This window comes from Spermophilus citellus, assembly GCF_964194105.1.
Source record: "Spermophilus citellus genome assembly, chromosome: 4".
Taxonomy (NCBI): Eukaryota; Metazoa; Chordata; class Mammalia; order Rodentia; family Sciuridae; genus Spermophilus; species Spermophilus citellus.
The window spans coordinates 36,003,437-36,027,279 of record NC_138185.1 but is presented as its reverse complement, the minus strand read 5'-3'; the positions used below and the strand labels follow the sequence as shown (position 1 = coordinate 36,027,279).

The 23,843-nt window shown below is 35.4% G+C and overlaps 1 protein-coding gene across 2 annotated transcripts in view; it reads right to left on the bottom strand.

The window, feature by feature from the left end:
• SLX4IP (SLX4 interacting protein) overlaps positions 1-23,843 on the bottom strand; it is a 196,728-nt gene that overhangs the window by 165,787 nt on the left and 7,098 nt on the right. For both annotated transcript variants that reach the window (XM_081290498.1, XM_081290499.1), the window contains exon 2: positions 12,162-12,220. In XM_081290498.1, coding sequence (XP_081146624.1) covers positions 12,162-12,188 — 27 coding nt within the window. In that variant the 5' untranslated portion in view covers positions 12,189-12,220. The remainder of the gene's footprint in view (positions 1-12,161; positions 12,221-23,843) is intronic.

Here is a 23,843-nt window from a genome sequence, read left to right as displayed (position 1 = left end):
CTGTGGAACAAACAGCACAGCATAACCTTCTTTGTTCACACATGTCACACTTACAAACTACATCAAATGTGTGTGAGCATGTGTACGTGTGAGTGTATAAGGTAACTATTTATTAATGAAGTCTCCTAATAGTCTTAAAATCAGAAAGTTACTGTCACATGCTATATCACATGTGACAAAATGACGCACACAGAGGCTTAATTTCCTATATTACTTAATCATGGGTAGCCTAAGAAGTTACTACCAAAGAAGTATCTAAAAGGACAGTAAATTAACACTGTGAATTTTTTCATTATTCAGCTAATGACTAGACTACAGCACATCTAGGCTATTTCAGTGGGAAGTCATTTACATGGAACTCTGAGGGACTACAAATTCAAGGGCACTCAATCCCCACCCCACTCCTGACTTCCTTAATCACATGTCCCCCAAACTGACATTAAAGATAACAATGAGGAAAACTGAGTGGGAAGAAGGGTAACCGTTACAATGCTATGTCACCAAGGACTTCTTCGCAATCCCAATGGAACCCTTCTGGCTTTACTGCCAGGACCAGGGCTAGGCTTCCAAAGCTTTTCTAGGACAAAGCGGATTCTTACTCTCAGCCGCCCATCATTTCCAGATTTCTTATTCTGGAAGTGAAGCTCACAAGAGGCCATCTGTGTCACTCAGAAAAGTTTTCCTAGAGACCACTTTCGATAGCTTTGGTTACACTGACTGTTTTCCAGAGCAACGTCTAGTTGGGAAGCATATACTAGTGAGAACTGTAAGGCAGAAACAATCTACTTACACACGTGCATACCAGGTTAGGGATCCAGGCATGAACACAGCTATTAGACACACACATAGAATTTCATGACAATTTGGGAATGAGCCAGCGATTTAAAAAGTACTTTATTTGCTTGCTGACTTGAATCACAGAATCTGTGGTTACCTTCTAAAACACAGACCAATGATGCCCTCTACAGTCCTCAAAGAGAATCCAAACTATTTATTGAGTCAGCTAATGAGAGAATCTATTTTTCTACTAAGTATTATTTTTACATTAGAGTAGTTCATAAAAGGCTATGCTTTGTATAGTGAGTGGAAGAAGTGGCGTCAAGGTCTAACACTAAGGAGTTAATTAAAATAAAATATAATCTTGAAGGAAATATAGAAGCAAATTCTGCATATTAACAGAGGCTGTTTACATCAGAAGTTTTTTTTTAATTTCAAAATGGGACTACAGGCTCTCAAGAAAAAACAAATTTAGATGAAATTTTTAATAAAATAAATATACCAGAAATTGAAGATTACAACCTTCCCTGGCTAAAACTGAAAAGAGACTAGTAAGAAATAACTTTAAGCTCAAGTAACTTCCCTGTTCTTCATGAGGAAAGAAACTTATCATCTTTGGAACAAGGAAAGAAAGATAACAAGAGAAGCAGGGCACAGATCCTTCTTCTCAGGAAATGTGGTTGGAAACATTGTGCAAAAATCACATGTAGGTGATATATATAAACTACTAGAGAATGTGCATAAAACGTGACAACATAAGCTGCACATGGCCAAAGGAAAATGAAAGAGTGTAATCAACCTGGTGAACTTTTGAACCAAGAAAGAAAAGGTGAGAGAAAATCACAGGCCAGATGACTGCAGAAATGATAATGAGTCAATTTCATAGGGACAGGTCAGTCATCTTCCCAAGTTCCAAAATGGAAAACTGGATCAAAGGTAAAGAGGAAGGAGAGAGTAATTATCAGAGTGCCGTATGTCTAACTGGAGAGTTTAGATTAGACCTGATTAAACAAAGGGAATTACTCCAATCACTTAGCAAGGAAGTAACTTGATGAAAATGGTGATAGGAAAACACTACCCTGGCACTTGTCTTGATGAACTGGGATGTCAGGACAAGAGACACAGGGTGATTGTCCAGAGATCAGCACAGAAAAACAAACAGAAATGATGATAAAGGTTTGAACTGGCAAGAAAGGAAAGAAAAGGAGCAAATCCAAGATACTTTGCTGAGGATGCATACACTAAATAGATAACTATGACTGTAAGGACATCTTTGGCAGTACCAGGCACTTTCAAAGCAAAAGCCAGTTCAAGTCTTGGTTTGAGGTTTTGAGATCAATTTTGGCAGAAACTTCTTGGAAGCAGGTAGAAAGCTAAGATTGAAAAGTAGATGAGAAGCCAGGGCTATTTAAACATTTTTAGTCGTCAAAATAAATAAATAAATGAGTTTATACTTACAGGGAAAACACTAGGGCAAGGAAGTTCAAAAAGTAGGATGTCTGGCCAGAAAGGTAGAGAGAACACTTGAAAAAATAAATTTCAAGTCCAAAAGAGTTTTATTTTAAAGTTATCAGCCCTCAGAGCAAATGCCCTACTGAGAAAGAAGGTACCTAAAAGCTGTAAGTCTGAAGTAGAACTTATTGGTGACTACTGATGAGCTTTTAGGAATTTCAATTCTATCATGCAATCAGTGCACACTTAGTTGAATATGTTTTCCAATGTGGGCGATGCAATAGAAGAGATAATATACAGCAGAGAAAATAGCAGCCTACATTCATCTAACCATCTGCCATACTCTATGCAAACTTACTGATTTTATATGCCTTTAAAACATAAAACTCTTATAAGAAATTAAGGAGGAACTGGACAATCACAAGTTTAAATACCAGGAGAAGAAATACAGAGGTCCTTCTTTTAATTTGTAAAGTTTCACAAAGACAAATGCCCTTGTAAAAATCATTGTCAGGAGGGCTGGGAATGTAGTTCAGAGTGCTTGCCTAGTATGCAGGAGGCCTTGGGTTCATTCCCAGAGTCAACCCCCCCACACCACACAGCCCTACTCACCCCTGCCAAATTTCATGTTCCTCATTCAAATTTACTTCTAATAAAGAATAAAATTATTTAGTTTTTTATTTATTCTATTAAGGGAATTCAGGTTTTTTTTTAATTTAATAGAAAATCAATACCTACAATTCAACCTTTACGAAAATACTTGCATGAATCTTTTTTTCAATGGTATACACAAAATAAATGCATCAATTTTCTAATGAGCTCTGGGGACGCTGTCAGTGCCACATTCCCCTTTAGGTAGACTAAAAACCTAGGACACAGGAATTAAGTGATTCATTGAGGCAAACTGGAAGACAAAAGCCTAGTGGCTGCCCCCACCTTTTCTATTCAAGAGTTTCTTTCTCTGGAAATTTAAAGCACTGTTCTTCACGTTTACTTTTACTATAACAGGGAAATTACTGTCAATTCTTGGACATATTTCTCTTTTTGTGGTGTTCTAAGGAATGCAAAAAATAAGGTTAACAGCAATTCTGAGTAGAACATTAAACTATAATTGCTGCAAAGAAGTGGAAAGAAAAACAGATAATAAAGATGCAAAGTGTTAAAAAAAAAAGTAAAATTTTTCCTTTCCTCCTAAACATTAATAAAACGTTAGACTTCTTTAGATTTAAAAAATGGCTCAGGCTTCCTACCCCCACCTCCAGCTTCCAAATAAAAAGTGGACAACTGTCAACAGCGAAAGTAAAAGCTTTCACCCTTCTGAAATGGGTGGGAAGCAGAGGAGAGGGGTCATTATATATTCCCTGTGAAAGACAAAGCCAGATCCACATTCCAGGGAAATCTGGCTGGTCCAAGTTTTTCCTTAAATACAGATTGGCCTGCCTGTCACTAAGCCAGGCTCTGTAATCTTCCCAGGCTGCCATTGCTAGGGAAGCCAGGAATCCCTTCTAATTAATCAAGCCCTCCCAACAAAAATTTTCCCACCCACCCACGATAAAATGAGTTGAGGGGGAGGGGAAGTAGCAAAGCAATCTTTGTGGCCAAAAGAATTCTAGACTTTGGTGTAATACCAAACTAATCCAAGAAAACAGATGCAGGAAGCAGAGAAAGTGATCTACAGAGACAATAAGATAGGAAATTTTCACAGTACTGCTGAGTTAGAACCCAAACTAAAAATCTGAATCTTAAGATGTAATGAACATTGGGAGTGAGCCCTGACAACATTCTATACTTTTTAAATGCCTCTAAAGCCAGGGACAGACCTATAAAATTTCCTGAGATAAATGTATATTATTTGACTTATTAACAGTAATTTCTTAGTCAGATTTTTCAGATTTTCTTTCTACCAAAGTTTTATGTTTTGGTCGGTAAATATTCATGATTAATACCGTATGTGTCCATGTCTATTTCTCTTTTCCAGTTGCAAAGGAAATATCCTTGTCTCGGCCTTGCTAATTTACCTGACCCTTATGGGCAAGTTTAACCCAACGTAACATCATTGAATGCTTACTCTGAAAGGTGCAAGGAGTTATATATAGCTCAGTGGCACAATGTTGCCTAACATGTATAATGCCCTGGGTTCGATTTCAAGCATGGCAAAAAAAAGATAAAAAAAAAAAAAGTTTGTGCTATCTAACTACAGCTGCTCCTAGCCACTTTGCCTACTAAGCATTTGAAATGCAATTAAAAGGAACTGAGCCTCTCAGAGATGTGTGTGTGTGTGTGTGTGTATACACACACATACACATACATGTATTATATATGAAGGATATGGAAAATAAATCCAAGGACATTTCCCCTATGCTTTTATCATTTAAAATCCAAGACCTCAGCCAGAGCAAGGAACACAAAGGAACTCCACCCGACTGGCACTTGAGCCCCCAACCTAATGGGTCACCTAATGCCAATATAATAAGCCCCAGGAAATTCTCTGTTTACATTCCTGTCCCACCCTAATGGGTCACCAGGACCCCAACACTATGGACCCTTGGAATTGCCTTCCTGTTCCATCCTAAACAAAGCCTATATAATCTAGGCCCTTGCTGCAGCCCCATTTTCTGCACCCAAAATGAGCCATGCCAGAGTTCCACCAATTGACTCCACAGATCCGATCCGATGTTTGCTTCCCTCCGCCCACCTTCATAAAGTATATGTCATTTGTCCTAACAATAAATACATACCTATAGGTATGATTATATACATAAATCAATGTGTGTGTGTGTGTGTGTGTGTGTGTGTGTATTTCAGACTTTATAGGTAACCACATCTTTTTTGCAATCATTCAACTCTGCCTCTGTGCATGAAAGTATTCAGAGACAATACATCAGCAAACAAGAGTGGCTGTGGGCCAATAATACTTTATTTACAAATACAAGCAGCTGTCATGGGAACTGTAATTTGCAAACCTCATCTGGTCTAGACCTTTCCCTTACCCTAGAACTTTATAATTTTGGAAATTTAACAATTGTCAGTAAAGAAAGGGGAATACTGGAAGGAAAGAGGGGAGGGGAAGAGGAAGTACTGGGGACTGAAAAGAAGCAAATTATATTCCATACATGTATGATTATGCCAAAATGAACCCCATTTTAATGTATAACTGTAATATATTAATAAAAACATCTAAAAATTGAGATGAGTACAAATTTTGAGAAGAGGAGTGCTATGGAAGTCTATAGAAACACATGCCTAATACTACCACTTCTTTCAACTGAGACAAATCTCTAAAGTATAAGACATTACCCCTGCCAGATGTCAAGAAACCCTGAAAGCTGCAAATCCCAAGGACTCTTATCTCAAGCACTGCTGCCTTTTTCTGGAAATTTAGGAGGCAGTTACAGGAAGGAGTTCAAGGCTATACATACAGCAGTTGAAAAGACAGAGACCAGGAGAAAGAAGACTTACATGCAAGAAGGTCAGGAGAATCTTTCTTCATTTGATAAAGCTTAAATTGTTCTCATGGAAAATTAATACTAGTCCAGGGATGTATTAGAATAAGGAACCCAGATGCCAGTGGCAAAATATTTGGAATTCATCAGTTACTCTGTTACTTTGGAAACCATGCTTTGGGTTTTATTTTATTAAATATTCAAGTATTTTTCAACCCAGATTAGTTGAAAATAGATACATCCATATAAAAATTCTGCATATATTAATTCCTTTAAAATTGTATCCACTTAAAATTTATTTTAAAGTATAGACACAGATTGTAATGACATATCAAAAACAGGCCCCAACAGACCCCACTACTACTTGTACTAGAGGCAACTACACTGAAAACTAAGCTATTTGATATGGTATTTTCCACATTTCTACATACCGTGTTTACACTACAATTTCTTGTCATTGCAGTTTTATATGTAATCTATGAAAAATGAGGACTTCAACACTTACAACCATCATCCCACAAATCTCTTGCCCCAACCTTCCAAACCCTGGAGTTCACAATATTATGAAACATTAACTGTTGTTAAAAGCCAAGCCATGTAGTGTACTATGCTTACTTTCCTATCTTGCACAATCTTTTGTTTACTTAGAGTGTTAAAATAGTTGCATCATTTTTTTTCTTTTTCCTTTTTATTTTTTTTTTTTGGGGGGGGGGGGAGTTCCTATATTCAAATGACTAAATCTTCCTAGGCTCTCCAACAGGCCTGAAAAAAAGAAAAACGTCTCTTCCTTAACTACAAGAGGTATTTTATTCAATTCACTTTTTGTGGAAGACATTCTTTCATAGAACCTAATCAGAATGGTACTTTCTAGGCTTGACACAGCAGTGATCATCATGGGATTTGCTTCAGTCCTCACCTGTTGAATTCTCTATTTCATGGGTCCCACCTGATTCTTTCTGTTTACTCTGCCATATTTGAAGACTACATCCTTTCTAAAATAAAGCATATGATGGAAATTTTCAAAACCTTTGCATTCCTGAAAATGTCTCTATTCCATCATAACATAATAAAAACTGGGCTGCAAAGTGAATTGTGTTGGAAATCATTTTTCTTGGTATTCTATTAGTATTCAAGGTTGGTACTACTATTTCCTATCTATTGCAGTTGAGCAGGCTGTTCTAATTCTCAATTCTCTGTGATTTTTTTTTAATTTTCATTTCTAAATTCTCAGTGTCCTTAAATTTTAGATGATGTGTCTTAGCACACTCTTTTTTGTTGACTTTGTTGGGTACTTGCTCATAATCCTCTCAAACAGGAACTTTGTGTCCTTCATTTCTGGTCAATTTTATTTTATTTTTTTCCCCATAATGTTCCTCTCTACTATTTTCTTTCTAGAACTTCCATTTTTCATATTAAGTAAGACTGAATCTCTAATTTTCTTTTTTCTCTGTTTTTTAAAATCTGTTATCTTTCATTCTACTTTTTTGAGCAGTATTCCTTGATGGTCTCATCATATTTTATTGAATTTTTATTTCTATCATGTTTGTAACTGGTAAGAGCTCTTTCTTATTCTCATTTATTTCTTTTGTTCATACCAATGACCTTGTTTCACAGTTATAATAGCTTCTTTTCTGCTCTGGGAACACAAATAAGTGTAAAATCTTCCTTTCTGAGCTTCTAAATTTGTTCATTCATTTTATTCTCTGTCCCTCATATTTCAAGTTTTTCTTAAACCTGTGCTGAAACTCTTGTCCATTCACAATTAAAACAGTGGAATGATAGTAGGAAGTTTTGTGCACCTGGGTAGGACTTACTGACTGATAGGATTTGGGAACCTAGTAGCAACTCAGGTTTGGTTGATGGATCTCAAATATAGGCTATATTAATATTAGACAAGCAAACTTTAGACTAAAAAGTATTACTAGAGATAAAAAGGCATAAAATATATCATAATTATTAAATATTTAATTCAGTAGCTAAGGTAATTATAAATTTGTGCATTTCTATTAATACAGTCTTAAAATATACAAAGCAAAACCAATAAAACTAAAAGTAGAAAATACATAAATTTAAAATCATAACTGAAGATTTTAATACATCTCTCTCATCTGATTGAACAGGTAGACAAAAATACTAGTAAATATATAGAAGATTTATGCAATACAATTAGCAACTCTATCCATCTATGTATCTAACAATCACTGTAACTGACAACCATCACATTTTTCAAATTCTTACAGAACATTTACCAAAACAGACAGAGGAACTTTATTAAACACCAATAAAAAAATGATTATTAGAAAATTCTCAAATAGTTAGAAAATAAAAGAAAATACACTTTACCAATAGAGCAAAAATAAAATCACAATGAAAATTAAAATTATTTTGATTTAAATAACAAAATTCCTACCTAAACTGCACCCCTATCAAAACATGAAGGATACAATTAAAATAGGAAATGCTTAAAAGAAATTTATAGCCTTAAGTACATATATTGGGGAAGGGGAGGCTTGGTTTCAATGACTTAAGGTTCTACATTAAAAAGGTAGAAAAAGAAAAGTAAATTGACCCAAGCAAGGAAATAATAAAGACAGAAACTGATGAAATACAAAACAAGTATTCTACATATTTGTTTTCAAAGCCAGAAATATTCAAATATTCACAGCCAGAAATTGGCTCTCTGAAAAATTAATAAGCCCCTAAGAGTAGTTAACAATAAGTACCCTTGGAAGGTACAAACCTGACTATCAGGATGTTTAGAACAAGGACATAAGAGCCAGGAAGGGGAAGTGACTGGTATTCTAGTGTCTCAGAGGCACAAAAGAGAAAGAGACTGGGGAAGAAGCCCACTTCAGTTAAGCCTGAAGATGTGAAGAACTTCAAGTTGTAGTTCTTTAGGACATAATACAACAATTGGTATGTAAATAAGTCCTCCATTTATACATATCCTCATTTAATACTCTCTGGTACATATGGATAAATAGGGTCCATCATTGAAATTATACATTTCTTGGGAGAGGAGTTATTCAATAGAGCTTCTTACTTCATCCCTTGAGAAATGGTTACCCTCTTGAAAATACAACTTCAAGAGTTTCTTTTCACCAATAAACAAAAGCAATATGGAAATTTAGCATTCATCCAGGACCTTAGGTGGAGAAGGAACAGCAAGAAAGTGAGGGAATGTCGGCAAAATACAAAAAAACCCACCAGCTTATTATACCCTACCCTATTGTGGATTTTAAATTAATACCACCTATAAGGTGGAAGAATGCCAAGTCATGAAATTAGTATAATGCCTGGTCTAAAACCACTGAAATGCCAATGGCTCCAGCAGAAGTAAACTTGAAACTATTCAACGGCTCTGCAGAACTCATAGGGCTTTCCACCTCTCTCTGTGTGTGTGTGTGTGTGTGTGTGTGTGTGTGTAGGGTATCTCTGAAAATGAATGCACAATCATAAATTACAAACACATGAACAATCCAGCAATTTCAATGAACAATTTATCCTACATCTAGTAAATAATAGTAGAAATAACAGAACTAATCTAAAAGAGACTATAAAATAAATTTAATATTACCATAAAGATAAAAGGAGAAAATGAAAACATACTGAAAGAAACCAGATAAGTATGTATAAAAAGAGCTGGTAGAATATGAATTATTAAAAATAATCAAATATAAATTTTGCAGATAAAATATAGTCACTAAAAATAAACAAGTTAACGATCATATTAAATACAGTTAAAAAAGAGTTTAATGAGCTACAGGAAGTCTGAATGCAACATAAAGGGAAGAAAAAAAGGAAAGGGCAATAACCATACAACACTCACACAAGCCTATTGGGACAGCATGAACTGGGGTGAAGGCATGTGGTGGCAGCACCAGCGGCAGGTATGCAGGTACCCTGATGCCTTTGACATTCTCGGGCAGCACGAAGTCATCTGGCAAGACTGCATGTGAGTGAGAAAGGGATCCTAATTCTTGGGTCATGATGCTTTTAAGTGACATGATTAGGAAAGAAGGACACCCCTGCCTGTGTGATCAGTGGCAGGGATATAATCACAATGTGATGTGTAGAATCTTCAATCTAATAGGTCAGAAATTTGTGCCTATTGTTACCCTGTGAGCTTATATTGGCTGAGGTAGCTCCCCTGCCTCCCGTGATCTGGAAGATGACTCCCAGACTTGCAGATGTGGCTATAAGATAGGGTTAATATAGTGGTAGACTCTTCCATGTCAATATATGTCTTAGAAACCAAGACTCATTTCTGACATAACAAGGGCCTGGGCAGGATGGGGACAAGCTTTGCAAGAAGCCCAGTCCATTTCTGAGCACATGGCTTACAGAGACTCAAACTTGAACAAGTTGATTTCACTCTTACACAGCACTTAAGGAAGAGTCACGTGGCATTAGCCCACAAAGTTAGAATAAAAATTCTGAAAAAAGAACATATTCGTGAGAAACAATCCATGAAGAAAAAATGGTAGAGAATTTTTCAAAATTACAGACTTAAGTCCTCAAATTGAAAATGCGTATTACATTCCAAAACAGATAAATAAAAACAAGTCTATGCCTAGAAATTTCAAAATGAAAATGTGGTACATCAAAGACAGAAATATAAATTTAAGAGCAACCAGAAAGAAAAGACAAATAACCAAAAAAGAAATGACATTATGCCAACATGAGACTTCTGTGGTGACTAGTCTCCATAGATACGGCCCAGTGATTCTCCCCTTCCCTATGAGCAGAGAACACGATGCTTCTCTCTTCAGGAGTTCCAGCTGCCCCTGACTCTGGACTAGCCTCTATTCTGACCAGCACAATGCAACAGAGGTGACAGCTGAGACTTCTAAGTCTAGGCCTTCGAGGGTGAATTACACTTTTATGTTCTTGCAACTTGTTTGTTACTGCAAGATTCATAACACCATGCTAGGAGAAACCAAAACCACACAAAGTAGCCATGTGGATGAGAAGAATCAACAGACCCAGGTAAGATTCTAACCACAACCAGCACCAACTGCCAGGCATGTGAACATGACATCTTTGAAGTTCCACTAAATCAATTCTCTAGATAACTGCAATCCCAACCAACATCAAAAGGAGAAACCACCCAACTGAGGCCAGGCAACTTGCACAATTATGACATATAGCATAATGGCTGATGTTTTAAATCACTAAGTTTCATGTAATTTTTAAACATGAGTAGAAAATGAAAACATTTCTCAGTAGCAATAGCAGGTATCAGAAGATGATGAAAAAATATCTTTTAAATGCTGAGGAAAAATTAAAGCTCAACATAGAATTCCCAAATCAACTTGATATCCTTTTAGAGTAAGATCAGAATACATTTTTAGACAAACAGTGGAAGTTCCTCATTAATTCATCCTTGTAGAAAGAAATACTACTGAAGGACATGTGATTTATAAATATGTTAGCAAATCTGAATAAACACTGACTTGGTTAAAAATAAGATAAACTAACAATATTAAAAAGTTTCTTATTTGTAAACTAACAACTATAATTTACATTTTGAGATTTTATTTTATTTTATTTTATTTTTTTTTATTTATTGGATGTTCACAACATTACAAAGCTCTTGACAAATCATATTTCATACATTAGAATCAAGTGAGTTATGAACTCCCATTTTTACCCCAAATACAGATTGCAGAATCACATCGGTTACACATCACATTTTTACATACTGCCATATTAGTGACTGTTGTATTCTGCTACCTTTCCTATCCTCTACTATCCCCCCTCCCCTCCCCTCCCATCTTCTCTCTCTACCCCATCTACTGTAATTCATTTCCCTCCATGTTTGTTATCCCATTCCCCTCATAACCTCTTATATATAATTTTGTATAACAATGAGGGTCTCTTTAAACTGGTACTTAAGATAACATTAGCATGCAGAAAATGATCTAAAGAACAGCCAACATGTATGGAAGCATCCTTAAGAGCATACACTGACAATTTATCAAATTTTCACCTCTTCTTCCCCACACATAATCCTCCCATCCTGCCACACCTGAGAAGGTCTCACTCCCAGTCATCAGGAGATTAGAAAAGGGATATTTTTAAAAGAGGAAAATGAAAGAGGACATCAAAACAAGAGAACTCTCCTGACAGAGAGACAAAAGAACTCTCCTGGACCCAGAAACAGCATCTGTTGCCTGACTATCTTATTCTGACATTTTAAGTGCTTTGTCACAATCAGAAATCATGTTATGGACATGAAATATGAAGGATGAAGTTATGACAAAAAAGCATCTTACACAAAAAACTTGAAGCAAAGAACTCCTTGTAACTATATGAACTATTAATTTTCTCCTCCTATCTCATTGTTAAAATACAAATTTTAATGTACTTAAAATTTTCAGAGTCCCAAATGTAAAGAAAAGAAATAACACTCAATTTTCAATTAACAAACTCATATTAGAAAGTGATCAATTATTTTAAAGAAGGCTTATATCAAGCAATACTTACTTTAACAGCAAATTTCTTAGATGCCATGGCTTACAGATTCTCCACAGCAATTATAGGACCTTTAAGAGAAAAGAAACTCATAATTACATAAGCTTTCTTTTTATTTGAACATCTTATAAGAAAAACTGACTGAATAAATAAAACATCAAACGTGTTTGTAAAATGAATATTCTCTTATAAATGTCCTTAACCAAAATACTATGTTGAATTAGTAACTTAAAAACTGCTCACAAAGAAAAGCACAAACCTAGATAGCCTCCATGGAGTAATTTACCAAGTGGTTAAAGAAATAATTTTGAACCTTTAAAAGGTTTAATTCTATTTAAAAATAGAATTCTATTAAAAAATTATTTTAAAAAATAGAATCATGAGGAAAACTCCTCAAATCAAATTGGTACAAGAGACTAGTCTTGTACCAATACCACACCAGATAAAGATGTAAGAAAACTACATTAATATCCCTTATGAAGACACAAAAATCCTCAACAAATATTAATAAGCCAACATATAAAAACATATAAAAAAGATTAGACCCTAAGAACAAATTCGATTTCGAATGAAAGGATGTTTTGATACGTGTAACTAAACACATGATATATTTATGGAATAAAGGGGGTAAATGCACATGATCATCTCAAACACAAAATAATTATAAAAAACAAAACCCAAAACACTATTTAAAAAAAATTTTTTTAAGTACTGGGGATTGAACCCAAGGGTACTCTAGTACTGAGTACATTTCCAGCTCTTTTTATTTTTTGTTTTGAGATGGGGGTCTTGCTAAATTGCCCAAGCTGACCTTGAACTTGCAATCTTCTTGTCTCAGTCTCCAGAGTTGTGGGATTTCAGGCATGTACCACTGCAATGGACTCCAAAACACTCTTTTCATTTAAACACAAACACTCACACACAATAAGAATACAAGGGTATTCTGCATCCTGATTAAAGACATCTATGAAAAACCCACAGCTAAAATCATACTTACTGATAAATGACTAAATGTTTTCTCCCCTTAAGATGAGGAAAGACAAAAATATCTGTGCTCTTGCCATTTTTATCCAACACTGTACTAGGGTTCTGGCCAAGGAAATCAGGCAAGAAAGAGAAATAAAGGGCACCCAAGTTAGGAAGAAAGAGATAAACCTATTTTATTTCCAAATAACATGTTATTATATAGAGAAAACATCAATGAACTATTAAAAAACTATTAGAATTAATAAATTCAGGAAGGTATAAGATGATATCTCATAGTGGTTTCCATTTGCATTTCTTTGGTGGGTAATGATGATAAGCATCTTTTCATGTATTTATCTGCCAGTTTTATATTTTCTTATTCTTTTTGGTTTGAAGTATGAAAGCTTTTAATTTCAATGAAATCCAATTTACTATTTTTTTATTTGTCATATGTGCTTTGGTATCATATCTAAGAAACTATTGTCTAATGCAAGGTCACACAATTTATACGTATGTTTTCTTGTTTAGTTTTAGGTTTTAGTTTTAGGTTTCTATTTTATTTTGAGTTAATTTTTGTATGTAGTGTGATATAAGGGACCAGGTTTATTATTTTGCACGTGATATCCACTTTTCCTAGCGCCATTTATTGAATTTCCACTTCAAATTGTATTCACACTCTTGCTGAAAATCAGTTGTTTAAAATCAGTTGTCAATAAATGAGATGCCATTTTTGGAGTCTTGATTTTATTCCATTGATCTGAATGTCCATTCTTATGCTAGTGCCACATGGTTTTGATTGCTTTAGCTTTATGTTAAGTTTTTAAAAGGAGAAAGTGTGAGTCTTTTTCAGTATTGTTTTGGCTACTCCAGATCCCTTGCATTTTCATATACAATGTAAGATAAGTTTATCAATTTCTATAAAGTCAGCTGGAATTGTGATACAATTGTTCTGAATCTGTAAATCAGTTTGATAAGTATTGCTGCCTTAATAGTATTAAGTTGTTCTAATCCATGAATATGGGATGTTGTCTCATTTCCTTGTCTTTAATTTCTCTCAGTAATTTTTTGAAGTTTTTCTTTTTTCCTTTTTCAGTACTAGAGATTGAGCTTAGGGACACTTACCGCTAAGTAACCCCAGCCCTTTTTATTTATTTACTTACTTATTTTTGAGACAGGCTTTTGCTAAATGGCCCATGCTGGCCTTGAACTTGTGATTCTCCTGCGTCAGCTTCTTGAATAGCTGGAATTTACAGGTATATGCCACTATGCCCAGCTCCAGTAATGTTTTATGACTTTTGGTATGTAAATATTGTACCTATTTTGCTGTTTTTATTCCTAAGCGATATTTTTCATGCTGTTGTAAATGGAATTGTTTTCTTAATTTTATTTTAGGATTGTTCCTTGATGGTATATAGAATTACCGGTGAATTTAAAAATATTGATTTTATATCTTTAAAAAGTTAGAGTCAACACATGATCCAAGATTTCCATTCCCACGTATGTACCCAACAAAAGTAAAAATATTATGTCCAATTTACATAGGAATGTTCATAATAGCATAATTACAATAAACAAATTGAAAACAAACCAAATGTCAATCAATAATGAATGAATAAACAAAATGTGTTATATCTCCACAATCAAATTTTATTTGGCAATAAAAAGATAAGTACATCCTTTATTGTGTTCTGTCAGAGGCTCTCTGGACTGGGAAACAATAGACATAGTAGAAGGTAGGGCTACCTTACTAAAAGAAAAGTATTCGGAAATATTTACAGAGGGAGACCTTTCCCAGCCCACATGCCACTCTATTCTGCCTAGATACTCCAGATGGGAAACTGAAACCTCCTCACTCAGGAACTGGACTGAACTAAAGGCAGGATCTAAAAATACTGACATCAGGGGTTCCCCAATGAAACAGCCTAGACAGATGGCTCTAAAGTGAAGTCCACAACCACAAGCCCCACACCCATATACAGAAATTCTAGTCATCATTTTCATGTCCCATTCTCTAATACAAATAAACAACCAGGAATCACCTATCATGTAAGGCAAAATATAGTCATTTTCTGCCAAACAAGCAGAAAATATTACTTGCTAAAATGGAGACTGTGAAGGAAGAAACATTTTCTTTATGCTATTGTTAGGAAGATTTTAAAAAATGACATAAATGAAGCCAAAAATTACTTTTAAAAAAGAAAACTTGTGGAAAAATGACAAATTAAAAGTATGAAAGCTGAAATCAAAAAAAAATTTACTTGAAGAGTTGGAAGTTCAAGTTGAGTAAATCTCTCAGAAACTTCAACAAAATTGAAAAAGATGAAAAATAAGAGAATAAATTAAAGGACCAGTATAGGAGGAGTGGTACATAAAATTCAGGATGAAAACAGACCCACATTTGGGCATATATCAGTGAAATTTTAGACACTAGGGAAAAATCTTACAAATTTGAGGGGTGGGTGGGGACAGAAAGCAGAGAATACAATGTATCAGGTGTCAGAATTGGCTCCAAATTGCCCAAAGCAACTTTGGAAGCTAAAAGCCTATGGAGAAATATCTTCAAGAGTCTAAGAAAATTGTTTCCAAGCTCCAACTGCATTTAAACATAAGAGAAGGAAAAAAAAAACATTTTTAGACATGCAAGGTCTTTAAAAATGTTATGTCCCCTGCATCCCTTCTCAGGAAGCTACCAAAGATGTGCTGCACCAAAATGAGGAAATTAACCAAAAAAGAGGAAGATGTAGGAAATAGGAAGGCCAAGACAGGAGAAGACTTGAGGAAAACCTAGGATCCTAAAAGGAGATCCCTGCATGAGAGCTGTGGGGACAGGCAGAACCACTGGAACAGGACGTTGCAAGGTTCCAGGAGTGGCATATCCTGAAATGTCTGCATAGATGCTGATGAATTTGGGGCAATTAGCAGAGAACATGAATTGGAGTTCCTTAGGAAAGTTCCATGGAAAGCTATGTAAATGAGAAATAACTAGGCAATTACTGATCCCAGGATAAACGAGATCCCTGCCAAAAATAGTTAACACACAATTATGACTAGCATTTATAGTCATAATAGCAAATACTGAATCTTGCCCTAAAATATTACATTTATGACATTAGAAGAAAGGGGAATGTGTGTGTATGAGTGGATGTAGGTAGTGGAGGCACAGGAATTAACGGAAACAAAAGCTCCTTCTAATGTTCATTAAGATCAATAATATTAACAACAGCAGTTATGATAGCAGAAATATGGCCAAATAATTTAGAGTTAAATGAAAACCCAATTCTTAAGTTAAACTTGGCCCCAACCTGAAGAACAAGATAAAGTGAGCTAACACAGAGGAAGGAAGGAGTGAGATGGATGACCTCATTCACAAGCCTTGTGCCTGGGACTATTTGCCTGTTGAAATGTTGTGTATACAGCTGAGGATGTAACTCAGTAGCAGAGTGCTTGCATAGTATGTGTGTCCCTGGGTTCAATCTGCAGTATAGAAAAAAAAAAACATTGTTCATAGATGCTTTTCCAGCAACACTGTCCTACAGAAATATAATGCAAGCCACAAATGTAATTTTAAGTTTCTTAATAGATGTACCTAATAAACAGGTGAAATTGACGTCAATAATATTTTAATCCAATATAACATATTAGCATTTTGACATGTGATTAATATAAAAAATTTACATTCTTATCATTTTAACCAAGTGTTTCAAATAGGGTATTTTATATTTCTAGCATGTCTGTTTGAACCAGCCATATTTCAAGTGCCCAGTAGCCACTCGTGGTTTGTGATTATCATGTAATGAACAGTTTGAGAGTGTGGGTTTTTTTTTTTAATTGAGAAAAGCACTTATTTCTGTATCCTGAATGATTTATGAAACATATTATTTATCAGTAACATTTAACTCAGAATTATTGAGAGGACTAATAAAATGACATATAGGGCAGGGGATACAGCTTATATATGAAGCCACAGATACCAAAAAAAAAAAAAAAGAGAGACATATAAAAACACTCAATATGTTGATTTATAAACAGTAGACTTCCTATGAGCATTAACAATTACTATTATTTAGTCAATAGTGATTTTTAAAAAAAATCTGATGAATTTAGTGATTTTTTTTAAAAACCTAATAACCCAATTTTTTAATGGACAAAAATACCTTTATATGAACCCTAAATCATTTTAGTTATTACTTTTAATTCTTTGAATAGCAAAATGCATATGATTTAGAAAATTTTTAATTATGTTCCTCTTCATCTTAACGAGCTCATTTTAGACACAGGTATAAATGGGAGGGGAAAAAGCTTCTGGAAAATAAAAAAAATTGAAAACAGTTATAAAAGTTATCTTGAAAACTTTAGATAAATCTTTAAAACTACATTATTTGAGTCTGATAAACATAAAATTAGTCCCTTTAAATTTATTAAATCAAGCTTAAATGACTTTGCTAAAAATCTAGGGAATCCCTTCATGGGGACAGGGACACCTGAAACATGATGGATCAGCTAGACAGAAGGGGGACAGAGCTTGGAGGGCTTTGTCAGCAAGTATCCAACCAAAGGTGAAGCTTATGTGATCTAATTTATTTATCTTTAATCATAGGCAGGTTTTTCCAAACATTCTTCCTTCTCTGAAGGACAGGCAGACCACACAGAAGGCCGAGGCAAGGATTTTAAACCATATCTGCCACATTAGTGAGGGTTACATTTTTAACTCATAATAAGGTGTGTGTGTGTGTGTGTGTGTGTGTGTGTGTGTCTTATCAGCACAGCTACATTCACTTTTTTTTTTTTTTTGAACCCAGGGATGCTTTATCACTGAGCTACATCCTCAGTCCTTTATAATATTTTATTTTGAGACAAGATCTTGTAAATTTGCTAAGGCTGGTCTGCAATTTGTGATCCCCCGTCTCAGCCTACTGTACTCAGTAGTAGCTGGGATTACAGGCATGTACCATGGAGCCCAACTACATTTCTTTTTGAATTCTGCATTCTTCAAAAAGTATCATCAAAGCCAAATCTCAAAAATATGATCTGTAGGAATCTAGAAGTAAAAAGCAAATATTTCATATAAAATAATATAATCTAAAGTAAAACAGGCTACCTGGAAAAAGAGGACAATATATTTTGAATATTTTTTTCCTTTTTTAAAACATGAGGTACTCTGACTCAAGGCATATTTTTTTTCTTCTTGTTTCCACATGTTTGGAAACTCAAAATCACAATTTTAGAGCTAAAAGAGATCTTTCTGGATCATTTACTTCTAGCTCTACTACCAGGCCAGAGTCTGACAGCTGACAGCCTAGCCAAGGACTAGGGAGGGTCTTGTTCAGCTCACAAAGGGCAAACACCATGCATCACACACAAAATAGTCAAGGTCAATGGCTATCTGGGCTATCAAGATGGGTGTGAACTTCTCCCAAAAACTACCTCATCCCTGCCAAGAGATTATTTCTCAGGGCAGAGCATAACTTCAAATAAAGCTAGTGGAATAATAGTTTTCCTCTGCTAACCAAAGGAGAGCAAGAAACAAAACTCTACAGTTAAAATGTATTTTGAGTTAATTTATTACTATGCAGTGTAACATGGCACAGAAATTCATATGTAAAATATAAATAACTGAATTCTATCAAGAAAAAGAACATAACACATCTGGACAGTTGCACAGACCTTGAGCTTGCATATTTGTTAAAGTCATTTCAGATAAGGGAAGCATATTTCCTTTAGTTAACTACAGCATTAGGTACAGGTGCTAAAAATGGATTAAACGGTAAACTGAAATCTGAAATGAACTGATCCAATTTGCTAAACCCCAAATGCAATGAAATCACACTTGCTGTTGGTAGGAGGACATTCTCAGATGTGAGCAGCCCTCAGGAGTGCATAACACTAGAGGGTGCTCAAGAGATGTCTGATCAATGAAAAAATATTCCAGATAAATGGGACTGAGTCACTCATGCCACAACCGTTTCATTTTTGCTGTTTTTAGGAATAATTTCCAAAAATTTACTTAATCTTTAGCAATGTTCATAAAATACCATAATACTTATTTGATATTATTTTCCATTATTACAGTAGGCAGTACCCCTCTGGGCAGATGGTTCCTACCCAGAGCTACTCAGAGATGGACCTGCTAGCTCTACATGATTCCCATGAGCTATCAATGCCTGTTCCCTTGCACCCTGCCTTCTCTCCATTCTTAACCAAATGTGCCTACAAAACTAACAGACCAGGGCTAATATGATATTTTCCAAGCCTCTCTTACATGGGTTTGCATGGCCTTCAATGCAAAGGCTTTGAGCCATGAGTTTTAAGATAATAAAATGACCAATTCCTTCACTTCAGAAGTCAAGTTTCCATAAGGGTAAAACTGCTGAGAGACTAGAGTATGATGAAAAGTGTTCCATGGATTTGAGCCTCCCATTTAATTCTTCCTGCCTCAACAAAACCATGAGATTGAACAGGTTGACCTCTAAGGTCTCTTCAATTTCTAAAATTCTGCCATCCAAAATTCAATAGTAGTTCAAGGACAAAATACTTCCAGCATACAAATTCTTCCAGAGAAGAGACCAGGAGGGAAACTACCTCCCCACCCCCAAACTCATTTTATGGAGCCCTTATAGCAAAAGACAAGGGCAGTGAAGGAAAGGAAAACCACAGTCAATTCTACACACCAAGACAGAGGTAAGAATTCTAAGCAAAGAGTAGAAATCTGTCCATACCAACCTACTTAAAAAAGAATTAGAACCAAATGAGGTAGCTGAGGAATATAAGGCGGTTCAATACCAGAAAATTCACATTTAAAAACTGAAGTTGAAGAAAAGCACATGATCATTTTTACCCACTGAGTCCTCAGTTTTTAATTCCATGAATATTTCAATAAAACTGACACAAGTGCATTAAAATAGCTTGGAAATCATTATCTAATGTTTACATATATTAACTAAGACTAATTAATGTTTCCTATACAATCACTATTTTTATTATATGTTATATCCTCTACTTAAGTTTTTATAGGAGGTCCACATCTAGGATGATAGGTTAATAGAGGAAGAAAAAGAAACATTAAAAATATACAAATAAAAGAAACTTCTGAATTTCAAAAAAAAAAGCTACAAAAATGTAGCAAACATGCTTTCTGATTAACTATAAAGGCAATTTCTGTGAAACAGGCAGAAATGTAGAATTTGAACTAGCATCCCACAAATGAAAACACAACTAGAAATAAATGGAACCAGATATGTACAAGACCTCCTCTTGTGATCTACTCACTTCAGTTCCAATCACAGCATTGAACACAGAACCTGAAGAAGAGCAAAGAGAATTCTGCAAGAGGAGAAACAGAAACAAAAAGGAGGAGATTTGTCTTCACAGACACAGCAAAACTTCCAAGTGCTACCAAAAATAAACAATATACTGACCACAGACCAAAGGGATAGACTACATGGAACAGGAACATAAATATTCATGCATTTCTGAAAATGGCATACCATAAAAGAAGCACTGCAAATCAGTGAGAAATGAAGAGATTATTCATTCAATAAATTGTAGTTCATTGAACAACTATAACATCAGTAACTATCAGAGAAATCTAATTCTACCCATTTGGAAGAATAAAATAAAATAAAATTGGACCTCTATGTCAATGTCACACATAAGAATTAATTGTAGAGGAGTTAAAAACCCAAATGTGCAAAACTAAAATTTTTATGAACTTAGAATAAGGAAGGGTTTTTTAACTAGACTCAAAAAGTATAAACTATAAAGAAAAAGAATGGTAGATTTGGCCATATTAAAGTTAAAAGGTTCTACACACTAGGGGAATATTTCATATGTCCAAAAAAGGATTTTTATCTAGATTATGACTCAATAATTAAAAACCAATAATCCAGTTAGAAAATGGGCAAAAGATATAAACAGATGGTCAACAAAGAGAATATAGAGAAAGCAAACAAGCCTATGAAAAAATATTCAACATCAGTAACTATCAGAGAAATGTAAAATAAAAGCACAATGAGATTCTCACACACCTCCAGAACAACAAAGAAAAAAATGGTGATAACAACAAATGCTGGTAAGGAGTAGAGAAAAAGATCTCCCATATTGCTGATAGGACTGTGAAAGAAGTAGAGTCACTCTGGAAAAGACACTGGCAGCTTCTTATACATCTACACATGCACTTACCATACAACTCAAACACTGCACTCCTGAGAATTTATCCCAGAGAAATGAAAAAAATGAATATGTTTAAAGTTGTTCGAAAACATTCACAGCAACTTTATTCATACTAGTCAAACTGGAAACAACACAGATATCCTTCACTGAGTAAATGATTTAAAAACTGTGGTACATTTATACCATGATATATTAGCAAAGAAGGAATAAAGTACTGATACACACAAGAATTTGGATGAATTTCAAGGAAGCTATAAATGAAGAAACCAATTTCAAAAGGATACATACTACATAATTCCATTTAAATAGATTTCTGAATTAACCTAATAATGGAGATGGAGAACAAATTGGTGGTTGCCAGGGTTAGGTGGGGGGGTGGCTATAAAAAGATAGCAGGTGGGAGTCTGAAGCCAGGAAACAGTTCTGTATCCATTGCAGAGTTGGATACATGAATACACACATCTATAAAACACATAAAATTGCACAGAACTAAATAAATGCATGTAAAACTGATTAAATCTAATAAACTCTATGAATTAAACCAATGTCAATGCCCTGGTTTTTATGTTTGTGTATACTTATGCAAGAGGATACCACTGGAAGAAACTCAATGGAGGGTACACAAGACCCACCTAAACATTTTTTGTAATTTCCTATAAATCAATAATTATTTCAAAATAATCAATAATTATTTCAAAAAGTTTTTAAAAATGAAAGCTTCTGTTCATCAAAATATGCCATGAAAAAACAGAAGTCATAAACTGAGAGAAAAATGTTTGCAAGATATATAACCAGCAAAAGATAACACCCCAGGGGCTGGGGATGTGGCTCAAGCGGTGGCTCACCTGGCATGCGCGGAGCTCTGGGTTCGAACCTCAGCACCACATAAAAATAAAATAAAGATGTTGTGTCCACCGAAAACTAAAAAATAAATATTAAAAAATTCTCTCTCTCTCTCTCTCTCTCTCAAAAAAAAAAAAGATAATACCCCAAATAAAACAATCCAGTAGAAAACTGGGCAAAGGAAGTGCCTGGAGTAAAATGCTCCATTCAGCTGAGTCTCGACAGGTCTGACAAGACAATGCAGTCAGGGGAATCTCCTGACCCCTTTTATTATTTATGCCCTGACAACCACTGTGCCATATTCACCAGCCAATGGTGGATTTCTTACTTCCTCTGGGGAGGAGAGAATGTTCCTCACTGTTCTTTCACAAAGCCTAAGAAGTGTGTAGTCTCAACACAGAACCACTTACCAGGGAATCTGAGGATAATTCATACTCTTCACTTATTACAGGCACACAGCCTACCTGTCATGCAGGACAGAATAGATGACAGGCAAGGATGGTCCCTTCTGTCTCCCATGAAAAGAGAAAATGAATACATGTGATAAATTCTGTGGATTAAGCCAATGTTAATTTTCTGGTTTTTATGTTTGTATTATGGTTATGCAAGATGTTACCACTGGAGGAAACTCAGAGAAGAGTACACAGGACCTTCCTGTATATTTTTTTAATTTCCTATGACTCTACAATTATTTCAAAATGAAAGTTCTTGAAAGCTTAAAGCTTTTGTTCATCAAAATACACCATAAAAAAATGGAAAAGAGGAGCTATAAACAGGGGGAAGACATCTGCAAGACACATACCTAGCAAAAGTATCCAAATAAAACAATCCAATAAAGAAATGCGCACAGGTACTGCTCCAAAATTCGTTATGTTGGAACTTAATATCAATGTGATAGTAAGTGACTAGGCCTTTCAGAAATGATAAATCATGAGGGCTCCACCTTCAAGTGTGGGACAACCTTACAAAAGAGGCTCAGATGAGCCATCTTGCCCCTTCTATGTGAGGACTCAGCAAGAAGGTGCTATCTTCTATGTGAGGACTCAGCAAGAAGGTGCTTTCTTTGAAGCAGAGAGCAAGCCCTCACCAGACACATCCGCTGGTACTCTGATCTTGGACTTTCTAGTCTCTAGAACTATGAGTAATACATTTTAATGTCTGAAAATTGCCCAGTCTAAGTACTTAGTTATAGCAGCCCAAATGGACAGAAACATACCATGATGTCAGGAGGCCCAGACCATAAAGAATGGGTTATCTTGCCAGGCAAGGTGGCTCATGCTTGTAATCCCAGCAGCTTGGGAGGCTGAGACAGGAGGACCAGGAGTTCAAAGCCAGCCTCAGCAACTGTGAGGCGCTAAGCAACTCAGTGAGACCCTGTCCCCAAATAAAATACAAAATAGGGCTGGGGATGTGGCTCAGTAGTTGAGTGCCCCTGAATTCAATCCCTGGTACACCCACCCCCCAAAAAGTGGGTTATCCTGCAGATACCCCACAATCACAGACTCCTAAAATACCTCCTGTCTCCATCATTATACTTCTGGATCCCCAAAACCATCACCAGCAGTATCCAAGTCAGAGCCTTCTATTCAAAACTCTTGAGGGGAATTTACCACAGCATCACAGGTGCCTCTGCCCACACTCTATCTCAAGGAACAGGCAATTTCACATAACTTACTCTTGACATGTTGAACATGCTTCTCCAGACATGCCTGCCTT